Raw genomic sequence first — 11,917 nt, forward strand, 5'->3', positions numbered from 1 at the left:
GAATATATTTGTTTCCTGCAAATACACTTGATAATTACTTCAGCCTTCAGTTGATTTGTGGTGGGGCATCCTGATGCCAGCATGTGATTAAGTGGATGTGCTGTTAACCGAGTGTGGGCTGGGACTGGATTGTCTGAGAATGAATCCATACCTGCTTGGCTTGCAAGAGAAAATCTGAAGCTTGGAATTGATCTATTAGAGTTTTTAGATTAGTACCATTTTGTTTTGGGGAGGCCTGTTCCTGACAAGCTTGCAGAAATCATGACTTGTACCCACCAAACCGGGCTTAGCAGAGAGCAAGAGGGGACATCAGTGTTGCCTCTGAGGCACCTGCACTGTCCTTCTCCGGGCCTGGCCACAATCTCCTGCTTTTTTGTTTAATTGGAAACTGTCTAAATGGGACATTGTTTCCTCCCAGACACGGGGCCTTGCTGATGAGCTGCTGAAGGCTGGCTCCGTCCATGTTGCTCTCCGTGGAGTATTTCTGTGCTTGGGAGGCATCATGATATTCATTGCAAAAGCCTTTATCTATTTTAGAGTTTAGACTGTAGTAACATTTGTGACCAGAAGGTAATGCAGAATTTGGTCTTGCACTGTTGCAGGAATTTCTGGGATCTGGAGATCCCAAAGACACAAAGATGCTGATAAAGAAACAAGCAGACTGGGCCAAGGATATCAATGACCCCAAGGCAGCAGTGCAGATGTACCTCTCTGCTGGAGAGCACATGAAGGCCATCGAAATCAGCGGGGACCACGGCTGGGTGGACATGTAGGTTTTTTGTCACCTCAGAGATAATGCATAATAAAAGCTTGAATGAGATATTATTGATTCCACCTAATTTTAAAATAAGAGCAAATGTATTTGGTATCTGCCTTTATATCAGATTGGGTATCTGAAACATGTCTATGATTAAAAATGTTTGAAAAGTTGCATATGTTTAGAGAGTAGGGCCATAAATATGTTACAAAAACAAATGCATTACAGCAGTGAAGAGTATGCATGGGTTTATCTCCAATATGAGATTGTCTAATGAGCCTGAATGCTTTCAGAGTAATCATCACAGCAGTAATTGTATCAGGTAGCCCACTGCTGCTGTTGTCAGCTGTTTAGGATAATCATCCAGAGGATAGAGAAGTCACCCAGAGCACAGAGTCTTTAGAAATTCTGTGGCCACTCCTGTTGCTGGTCATTAGTCATCAATGTAGGTGGCACTTTGGGTCATTTGCTGAGCTGCAGTAAGATTTTGGCCAGGCCCCTCAGGCTGGCCTGGCCTCTGTTTTGCTGTGTGGCACAGGGGGTGATGTTTATTCAGGAGCCTGTTGCTCGGGTCAGGTTTGGGGAAGTGTGTCCTGTGCCACTGAGTCACGCAGGACGTGTTCCCTCCTTCCATCTGCACAGAGTCTGAGACGTGGAGCTGAATGTGGGAGCAAAGAGGGAAGGAAGGGGTTTGAGTTTGCTATTTGGAATGTTTACTGAAACTGAACAGTGTTGCATGGTACTAGTATTAGGATGTTTATTAAATGTTAACTGATTAAAGGTGAAGTTATGACAAAAATTAAAAGGCAAAGCACCAAGGCAGAATCTGAAACATCTGGCTTCTTTCTGCTGAGTCTAGGTTAATCGAAATTGCTCGAAAACTGGATAAAGCTGAGCGTGAGCCTCTGGCCAAATGTGCCTTCTATTTTAAGCAACTCGATAACCCTGGCTATGCTGCAGAAACCTACATGAAGGTTGGTGACCTGAAAGCGTTGGTGCAGCTCCACGTGGAGACTCGTCGCTGGGAAGAAGTAAGTGTGCCCTTGATTTCTCTTTTGAAAACCACTGCTTCTTATTGTCACTGGCTGCAACAAAAAAGGGAGGCAAATGTCTGTCTCCCCCAGCATTGCAGGGAGGGAGAGGCAGGAAGGGAGGGAGGGAAGCTTCTGCAGAAGGATTCAGAGTATTTCAGTTAATCTTGGATGCCAGTATGTGGTTGGTGGTGGTCTGGTTTTCTGAAAGCGAATCTAAACTGCATTTACAGTGATACTTCAATTTCTTTAGAAGATGTATTCAGTAAAAATACAAATTTTTTTGTCTCTTACTAGGAAATCTGCTAAATTTCCTAGATAATCACTTTCAAGTCTTTCTGTATCAATAGTCAGTCTGTTATTATGCTAAGCTTCTTTTCTTTTATTGTTGATTGCTTTTTATTTTAAAACACATAAATTTCATACTGGAGAAAATATGGATTACACTCTCTATTCTATGTATATGTTTCATTGTGAATTTTCTTAGAGCTGAAGGATTGATCCCATGGAATATTTTAAACCCTTTAACTGTTTAAACCATGCAATATTCTAAGAATGATTTTTTTATTTATGTCAGGCATTTGCTCTGAGTGAAAAGCATCCTGAATTCAAAGATGAAGTCTATGTCCCGTATGCTCAGTGGCTGGCAGAGAGTGATCGATTTGAAGAGGCCCAAAAAGGTGAGAATGTCACTGGCAGATCAATGCTTGCTCCACAGTTCTCCCCTACAGAATATGCAGACTGTGCCCTGGCAAATTTCTTATCAGTGGTATTCAAAACCAAATATAATCCATGGTTTCATACTGGTTTTAAAGTAACTGGAAATCTCCTTATTTTATAGGAAAATGCAACGGATCTATCAGTCTAGATACAGGTCCAGATTTTCAACCTTGTTCTATATCTGAGTGTGGCACATAAGAGGTGTTTGTCATATAATCCTAACTTTCTTAATAATTTGATCCCACAAAAATCCAAAATATGGCAGCCATCTTATAAACCTGAGTGAAAAACATAATTTTTCCTTCTATTTAAGTAATACTGGGTTTGCACAAGTCAAGTTTCCCCGTTTCTTTAAGGTTTTTGTGAGGTTTGTTTGGCTTATAAGATTACATTTGAACAGAACAGTCAGCTTTCCGTGCTGTGGGAAGGCTTCAAAATCCAGTCCACAAACTATTTGAGAGGCAAGGAGCTGTTGAAGTGAGCTGTGTGTGCAGTGCCTTGGCTCAGGTGCAGTTCCATGTGACAGGTGCACCTGCTGTTCCTGAGCCAGCTTTGATCCCAGCCTGGCTCTGCTTGCCTGAGAAGGGCCCGGGTGGGGAACAAGCTGGGCCTGATCTGTCTCTGCACAAGAGGAGTTTGTGTGCCTTGGCACCAAGTGTTTGAGCAGCTGGTGGAGGGCAGGGTGGCAGTTTGCACTCTCTGAATGGGGTTAGAGGCCCCATTTGCTCCACAAAGCTCTGTGCTGCTGGGGCTCAGCAAGTGTAAATGCCCAGAACTGGAGGAGCTGGAGGTCCTCATGGGAGTGTTCTGGTCTCAGAACAGGATGTGAGGTCTGCTTCAAGCTGAGCTGGCTTTGCTCAGGGACAGCAGTGCTGTGGGGTTGGGTTTTTTGGGGCTGGTTCCCCCTCACCCCCGTTCCTTTATATGGGGACTGCATTGTTTGCCAATGTATATTTGCCAAGTGAGAATTCAAGGTGTTACTTGGTGCGTCAGAAAAGGAGATGCTGTTAGTAAATGACAGAAGGGTGTAGTAGCTGTACTCTTTTAAAGTATTCAGCACAATACTTTTAAAGTATTCATACACACCAGAGCACTGACTTCAAACAATTTATTGTCGTTTTGAGTGAAGTTGTGATTTGCAGTGTCTGGAGATCACTGTTGTTTGTACAGACATCTAATCATCACAGCATCTTCTCTCTTTTCTATTTAAAAAAACCCCAGCAACCAGTATTATAAATACTCCTTGAGCTCAAGAGTTGCTGAGACAGTGTAAAAGCTTCAAAATACCTACAGATTCTTCCCATGTTCCACTAGTGTCAGTGCTTTCAAGGAGGAAAATGTCAGTGTATAATCCCTTTTATCCTGCCCTGGACAGAGTGTTTGATATGGGCTGAATAGACTGCTCTCAATTCAAAACCATTAATTTCCATTAATTGATGCAATCACAGTGTAAACCCCTCTTTGTTTTGGGCTGGGCAGCGTTTCACAAGGCTGGCAGGCAGAGAGAGGCCGTGCGGGTGCTGGAGCAGTTAACACACAATGCCGTGGTGGAAAGCCGATTTAACGACGCAGCCTATTATTACTGGATGCTTTCCATGCAGTGCTTAGACATAGCCCAAGGTGAGTCACCCAGAGGAAGTGTGTGTTTGTTACCTTATTGTGCACGTAGACAAGCAGCTCCTGCATTGTGACAGCATTGCTGCAGCTGCTTCACTGCTGGGTGGTTTCATTTGGGTTTCTTAATGCTGTGCATGTCTCGGGCTTGTGCTATTTTTGTAGTCCCCTGCTTTTCCCATGTGCTAATTTAAAACAAATAAACAAACCAGCGACATCAGCAGGCATAAGGCTCCTTCTGAAGTCTGGCTAGGATGAGAATGGTGCTCCTGGGACCGTGTATCCTCCTGCACCTTCCCACCACACCCACTGCCTGGAGCGATGTTAGTAAATAAAAGATGTTGAGGAGTAAATTACCTCAAGTGTTTGAACATAGGTTATGGAGGTTACAAATTATTTCTGCCAACAGGTAAAACTGATTGTTTGCCAGCTGTCGTCTTGTCTCCCAAATGTATGTCACTGGGAGAGAGGTGTTAATAGGTGCAGTTTAGTGGTAATGAATGCAGAAGGTTGGGAATACTCCCTTTTGCCTGGTGCTCTAAGTACCTTTGGGTTTAGTTCAGCTGATCTCTCACCCCATAGACTGCTCTTTGAGACTGATACCACTGCTTTTGCCTCCCACAGAGAATGAAGGACAGCAGACTGAAATGTTGCAGAAGTTTCATGACTTCCAGCATTTGGCAGAAGTTTACCATGTCTATCACTTTATTCAAAGATACACTGTAAGATACCCGACTTTAGAATTGTGTATTTATGTTTCCTGAGCTTTTTTCCTTGGGGAGTCCAGAAATAACTAGGACTTCTCAGGAAATTAAATACTGAATGTACATCAGTGATACTGTATGGTAACTTTATTTATTTAACCTAATTTTATTTTATTTTACAGTCTTCAGTTGTCCTGTACAAGAACTTGCCCAGCTCCATAGAGCTGCAGTTGGGGCAGGGCTGTTCCAGTGCCTGACCTCCCTCCTGCCCTTGGCCCTTTTTGTTGGTTGCCTTGGTTTGGTCCCATGGTACCTGAGCCTCTGCTCCTGCACAGGCCAGGGTCAGTTTTTCCCTCAGTCACTGGAAAACAGGGTTGAACGGAAGGCATGCTGGCCTAGGGATTTCCACAGGGAAAATCCCTAGGTGTGTCACCGTTGTGCAGTCAGGAGTGGGGAGCTCCTACTAATGCCAGCAATTAGAGTCGTGTTGCCATCCCTGTTGGTGCAAATACCTGTTGTAGAGCATGAGAGAACCCTTGCCCTGTGCCCTTACCCAAGAGAAGGCTCTGTGCTGTGGAGTTTTGCTGTCAGACTGCTGCAGATCTCACAGTGCTAGAGACTTCACTGAGGCAAAGACTGCCCTCATTTTTAAATAACCTATTAAAGATTCTGTCTTAGCCACTGTGATCTCTCTGTCTCTCTTTTCCCTGTGTATCAAGCATGAGCTTTGGTGATAAAGACATGCAAAATCCACTTGTTATGTTCTGTCAACACCTCTTTTCTCAACAGATGAAAGAAACACAGTACTAGAGATGCCTTGTGCTGTGTTGCTCACTGATATAAGTTGTTGGTTTTCCAGCTTAGAAACATGTGTCTATGTTTTTCATACCACAGGAGGAGCCTTTCAGCTTCCACATGCCTGAAACCCTCTTCAATATTTCCAGGTTTCTGCTTCACAGCTTAACAAAGGAGACTCCTTTGGGGATCTCAAAAGTGTATCCTTCCAATGCAGTACAAAATCTAGAAGTTATCATGTGATACATGAAAGGAATAACTGCTGTTGGTCCAAGGCAGGGAAGTCCTGCAGGGAATCTTCAGTGTCAGCTGTTAGTTATCATTAATGGGAACTGACTTTTGTCCCTTAGGAATAATCAGCATCTTCAAACTATTGTGTGCTGAGCTGCACTAGCTTATTTGTTATAGCTTTGGAGAGCTGTGCAAATCAACTGACACGTAACTCTCTTAGGCCACCTTGAGCACCTGCCCAGTCTGGCGTGTCACCCGTCAGAGGAGCAACTTCTAGGACACCAGTCACTGCAAAAAGATGTTGGCTCTGCATCTTGACAGTGTTGTTGCAAGGAGTCTGAACTGAGACAGAGGCAGGGAAACCCAGGGGCTTTTGCTCTCCACAAGGCCAGCGTGGCTGTGTGGTCTGTCAGGCCAACATCTGCAGGGCTTTGTGAACCTCTGGGGAGTGCTTCCTAAATGGGCTGTGTGAGCCCAGTGAAATGCACCTTTCTCTAAGAGATAGCCAGTGTCAGTGGGTTACCTATGCTGTTAAAAATGTTTGGATTTTGTTTTTTTTGTGGCTGGGGGAAAATGCACACACCCCAAAACCACTGAAATACGTAAATGGAGTCAGAATATTTAACCATAGCAGCCTTTATCTAGGGTCAGTCCCTTACCTTGCTAATAATTGCCCACAGACATTTTGATAGTGCTTACACACGTTTGTAAATGAAGTTCTGTAGATTTCTCTGGTTAAAGCCTGTTTGAGGTTCTTGTGTTGGATATGCTTCATTGCACAACTTCTATGATTAGACAGAGTATTGCATTTTTTCCTAAATGCTGTATGTATTTTTATTCCTTAATTAAATTATAGCAATACATTATTGGCCCTGGCAAAGCAGAGTAAAGCTCTTGGTGCATATAAATTGGCTCGTCATGCCTATGACAAGCTGCAGGGGCTGCAGATCCCAGACAGGTTCCAGAAATCCGTTGAGCTGGGCAGCCTGACAATCCGATCCAAGCCATTCCATGACAGTGAAGTAAGCTGTAATGTGTTTCATGTTAATCATTAATATGTGGCCTAATCCTAGAATATGAGTTCCTGTGTGCACAAAACAATCTGAAATGTATTATGCATGGCTCTGTGATATAATTATATTTGTGCTGGAAACACAGTCCTTTTATTGTTATTCTTCAAGTCAGACTTCCTTCTGCTCCTGAGAGCAAATTAAAATCAGCCCTCTCTTTGTGGGCAGCTTCCATCCTCCCTCTCCTCTCTTGCAGTCACCTTCCTTGCTGCCGATTAATTCTTCCAAGCCCTTTTCTCCCCTGTTCGCATGCTATTGTTCCACAGCCTTTGTCTCTCTCTCCAGCTGGAGGTCACTTTCATTTGTCCCACTCCTAACACTCTCTCCCTCCTCCCTCTATCCCTTCAGTGACCTTCCTTCCGTAAATCTTACTTTAACACCTTTCCTTCTTTCACTGAAGTCTGGCTTTCTGCAGTGTTCTATAAAGCCATTTCTCAGGGAGTTCTCACTAAAAATAAATTGCATTGTACCAGTGAACATGCACCTGGCCTCCTGAAATAATAGAAACACGCCCTTTAAGAACTGCCTAAAATAACTCGGCTCTTGAGAAGAAAGGAATTAATTGGAGAACCTAAATTTGACCAAATCTTAGAGCAAAAAACTTTGCTTCGGTAAACTTCTCTTCAGCTTCTTTTGTTCCTGTGTATTTGATGCAGGATTCTGCTTCTGTTACTGCAAAGGCAAGGTGAAAATTTAATAGTTAAAATGGTGAAGACAGCTATTTTTTAATGGGAAGAGTTGCTGGTTTGTTAAAAAGGGAAAGCATTTTCAGATGTTGAAGGATCTGATTTCACAGCGGTGCTTCTCCGGACTGGCGCTGCTGTTGTATCGGTGCTGTCAGCCGAAGGGGCCCGTATTTAATTGAAAACAAAGAGCTGAGGATGTGCCTGTCTGCGATTACCATGCTCTCCATCTGTCTTTTCAGGAGCTCGTGCCCCTGTGTTACAGGTGCTCCACCAACAACCCTTTGCTGAATAACCTGGGGAATGTCTGCATTAACTGCAGGCAGCCTTTCGTCTTCTCGGCCTCCTCCTACGGTGCGTTGGGACGTCGGGTTTGCTCGTGCTTTGCAGCAGATAAATGTTAACAGAGCAGGCTAGTGCTTGATTTCTTCCCTCTGCACTGTTGTTTGGCCAAACAAACGTTCCTTTACTGTTGATAAATTTGGCTGAGCGGGGGTTGTTGGCTCTCGTTGCAGAGCAGCAGCACAGCATTGTTTTATTGCCAGACACTGACATGCATCTAGTGATGTTCTCTGAAGGTGAGCACAGAAGTTCAGGGGGTTTGGTTTGCTGCAATTTTATTGTATTTAACTTGTTTCACGAGAGAAGGTGGGCAGAACACCGCTGATGTGAAGGAGCACAGTATCTGCTATGAGGCATCTCCTGAGTTCCTGCAGGTCAAACACTTCCTGCCTTTCCCCCCTTTTAGAGGTGCTGCATCTGGTTGAGTTCTATTTGGAAGATGGCATCACAGATGAAGAAGCTGTAGCTCTCATTGATCTTGAAGCTCCAAGAGTGAGTAAAAGAGAGAGTAAATGGCAAGAGATGCTGAGTGACCGTATCCTTTTGATTAGAATTGGTTTCCTTTTCTTAGGGAAAAAAACAAACAATTTAGAGTTTATTTTTTACCCTTAGCTTTAAACCTTTCTTTTTGTCATATGACTGATGTAAGTACAATTGGATCTTGTTTCTTTGTCATCTTAGTATAACAACCAAAATATGGTTTAACTAAGCCTAATATTGTCAAGATACTTTCCCATCAGTTTATTTATAATCCTGTGCAGCATTTATTTTTAACAGTGGGATGCCATGCTTTACCTGTTCTGTATGAACTGCTTTCTGACAAGGATGGGGGAATCTGGAGTGTGTTGCTTCCAATAACAGCTTCCTTTAGAGGCTGCCTTCTCTCAACCAAGGGAAGTAGCACTTCACAAGTGTTCCTGTTGAGATCTGGTTTGGAATGCTTTGGCATCCAGGGCTCCCATTTGCTAGGGGGTGGTTATAGAATAGGAGATGTTGAGTAATGCACAAGAGCACACAAACTCTGACTAAAGCTGCCCAAAAATGTAACTTCAATAGATTGCTTCCTTTGCTCTGTCATCTGTGGAAGGGTAAGAGCTGATGTCATGCCTGGCTGTGGTCAGACTGTTCTACAGCAGCTGCAGTGAGAAACTTCCCCAGTCACTGGAAATCCCAGCGAGGCCTTCTTGGTACTTTTTGTAATGACCTGGGCACTGTCACAGTTTGAGATACTCTGAAGCAGCAAGGGTCTGGTCCTGCTGGGATGCTCTCCTACTGGTCCTGTCAGTGCTGGAGAGACAGAGAGAGCCCCTTTTACAGGAATTCTTGTCCTTCCTTAAGATATGCATCCAGATACTCAGAGTTTGAGGCTTGATGACAGTACAGATGTTATTATTGAGGATGATGATCCCTTTACAGCAAAACTGAGCTTTGAGGTAAGAACTGTACCTGTGTCTACTAACAGAAGTTAATAGAAAATTTTACTTTACAAAGCTGCTCTTCTGGTGTGCGTGTGGTACAAAGTGAGCTGCAGAGGAGGGCACTGGGAGGGAAATGGGCTGACTAGTTAACTCCTCCCTTAAGAACACAAACAAAACCCCTCAAAACAAACGCAGACCAGCAAAACGCACACAAAACCCCACCAAACAAACAAACACAAACCTCACAAAACAACAAAAGATTTTAAACCAAACACTCATGGAATTTTGTTTCCTCACCGTGCACTGGTACAGCAGCAGCACACCTATAGAGCAGGCCTTACTGTGAGAGTTTCATAGAGACTGTGAGCGTGGCTGTCATTTGCAAGGAATTGTGTTAAAGAGGTAAGGGGAAGCTCACTGGAAACAGATGTGGCTGGATGCTGCTCTTGCCGGAGGTTCTGATAAAACTGACAGGGAGTTCGGTGGGACACGGCTTGGACCAGTTCCGCATTATCTTCTGCCGAGTGTTACTTCGCTTCTTCAAACGCCTTACGATGGCCAAGGGGTTGGTCAGTCCCCAGGTTGGTAACAGCGCCTCTGTCCCGGTGCAGCAGGGCGGCTCGCAGTTCGTGCCCGTGGTGGTGAGCCGCGCCGTGCTGCGCGCCATGAGCCGCCGCGACGTGCTGATCAAGCGCTGGCCGCCGCCGCTGCGCTGGCAGTACTACCGCTCCCTGCTGCCCGACGCCTCCATCACCATGTGCCCCTCCTGCTTCCAGGTACCGCACGGGGAGGGACGAAAATGAACGCGGGGTGGTGGGGACACGGTCATTGACACCTCGTACTCCAGAGTGTACTCGGTGAATTCCTGAGTGAGGCACAGACGGAGCCGTGAAACCCCAGCTCTGAGCTGTGTGATGGACAGAGGAACGGCCGCCTTGGATGACCTGGCCGTAGCTGAATTTGAGAAGTTGTCCTGACAGCAAGTCAGAGCCTCTTGAGCAAGCCTTGGATGACCAACAGAAGCTGATTTATATTTATTTCCTTTTGCTCTGTCTCTCTGACTTGAAGCCTAGTCTAGGAAGGAAAACCAGTCAGTTACTGTTATCTTGTGGTTCAGTCCGGCTCCTGCCTCGCTCAGAAATGACTTTTTGAAATGCTGGAATTCAGTCATGTTTGCTTACACAACTGCCTAACTGTCCATCCTTTTGCAAAAGTACTTAATGGGCTTGTGCCTTCTCAGCAGCACTGGCAGAGGTCTTTGAAGTGCTTGCTGCTCTGTTCCAGGCTGTGGCAACTCAGGTGCTTGAAACCAAGAGGAGCAATTCTCTGTGATGGTAGTTCCAGAGTATCTGTGCTATTGAGCAGCCATTGAGCTCAGTTTGCTTTATCTTTGAGCTGAGTTCAGGCTAACTTGTTTTAAATCTGTTCCTAATTAACAGATGTTTCACACAGAAGACTATGAGCTCCTCATACTCCAGCATAATTGTTGTCCATTCTGTCGGTGGAGAACAGATGAGTCCAACCAATGAAGAAAACCAGTCTTTTACCTCAACAACAGACTCCCCTGTTGGCTTGGTAAAACACTTCTTAGATCTGTAGAGCTTTCCTAATAACTTAGTTATGTCATCTTGTGTCATTTTGTATGTAAGAGTGAAACTAAGTTCAAGAATTGTAACTATTTTTTTAAATTAAAATGTCTGGGTTTTGTGAATGTGCTCTGCATTTTCCAGACAAGCAGCTGAAGTGCCACAGAATTTTACACAAATGTTTCTAGGATCTAGTTCAGCCTTTAAGTAATTGTTTTTACTCCAGATTGTGCTCCTTTAATACACACCAGTTACTGACAGATCTTCAAATAAATGGGACTATTTTTCACTATTTATTGTCTCAGAATTTGCTATAATACTTGTGCTTCTGATCTTGAATTTCTCTTTCCTTTCTATTCCATTTAGTCAGGAACAGCATTTAGAGCCCTTCAGATGTAATCTGCAGAGTTCCACTGCTCTTGGCACGGGGGGCATCTCACAGCCACCCTGGGGCAGGTGGTGGCTGAGTCTGTGTGGAATTCACCTGGTTAAAGTGCAGCATGTCAGGCTGTGCACACCTGAGCTCCGTGCTGCTGCCGGGGAGGGCTGGGTCAAGGGAGTGCTGCTGTGCAGGGTGTCCCCGGCATCGTGTCAGCCCTGAGCCCAGGGGAGCTCTGTGTGCGTGTGGGAGGAGACAGACCCGCTGCTCTCTGCTGCAGCCTCCTGTGGAAATGTGAGACACGGGGGGCATCAGTCCCAGGCAGCACCTGAGCCCCCACACTGGCTCAGTCTCCCTACAGGATGGGCAGAGCAAAAGCCAAGAAACTCCAGTGTTGAGCTCAAGATAGTTTAATAGCTGAAGCAGAGCTCTGCGTGCAAGCAAAGCAAAGCAAGAAGGAAATTATTCCCTGCATCCTGGAGAGCAGGGCTCAGCGTGAGTAACTGTCCCTTGGAAAGGCAAACACCACAAGCATAACATCCTCCCTTCTTCCCCCTTTCCCTGAGCTTTTATTTTGGAGCACAAGA

At 44.9% G+C, this 11,917-nt stretch overlaps 1 protein-coding gene across 2 annotated transcripts in view; it reads left to right on the plus strand.

The window, feature by feature from the left end:
* IFT122 (intraflagellar transport 122) overlaps positions 1 to 11,237 on the plus strand; it is a 30,736-nt gene extending 19,499 nt beyond the window's left edge. The window contains exons 18-29 of one of the 2 annotated variants that reach the window (XM_066195420.1): positions 603 to 769; positions 1,617 to 1,788; positions 2,366 to 2,468; positions 3,988 to 4,128; positions 4,747 to 4,844; positions 5,721 to 5,821; positions 6,709 to 6,874; positions 7,848 to 7,959; positions 8,354 to 8,482; positions 9,298 to 9,380; positions 9,977 to 10,141; positions 10,805 to 11,237. In XM_066195420.1, the coding sequence (XP_066051517.1) occupies positions 603 to 769; positions 1,617 to 1,788; positions 2,366 to 2,468; positions 3,988 to 4,128; positions 4,747 to 4,844; positions 5,721 to 5,821; positions 6,709 to 6,874; positions 7,848 to 7,959; positions 8,354 to 8,482; positions 9,298 to 9,380; positions 9,977 to 10,141; positions 10,805 to 10,894 (1,527 nt within the window). In that variant the 3' untranslated portion in view covers positions 10,895 to 11,237. The remainder of the gene's footprint in view (positions 1 to 602; positions 770 to 1,616; positions 1,789 to 2,365; positions 2,469 to 3,987; positions 4,129 to 4,746; positions 4,845 to 5,720; positions 5,822 to 6,708; positions 6,875 to 7,847; positions 7,960 to 8,353; positions 8,483 to 9,297; positions 9,381 to 9,976; positions 10,142 to 10,804) is intronic. The other variant, XM_066195421.1, reaches the window with a different exon arrangement.
* Positions 11,238 to 11,917: the final 680 nt, after the last annotated feature.

This window comes from Chamaea fasciata, unplaced genomic scaffold, assembly GCF_029207755.1.
Source record: "Chamaea fasciata isolate MVZ Bird 193981 ecotype frontalis unplaced genomic scaffold, bChaFas1.0.hap1 SCAF_13, whole genome shotgun sequence".
In the NCBI taxonomy this organism is placed as follows: Eukaryota; Metazoa; Chordata; class Aves; order Passeriformes; family Sylviidae; genus Chamaea; species Chamaea fasciata.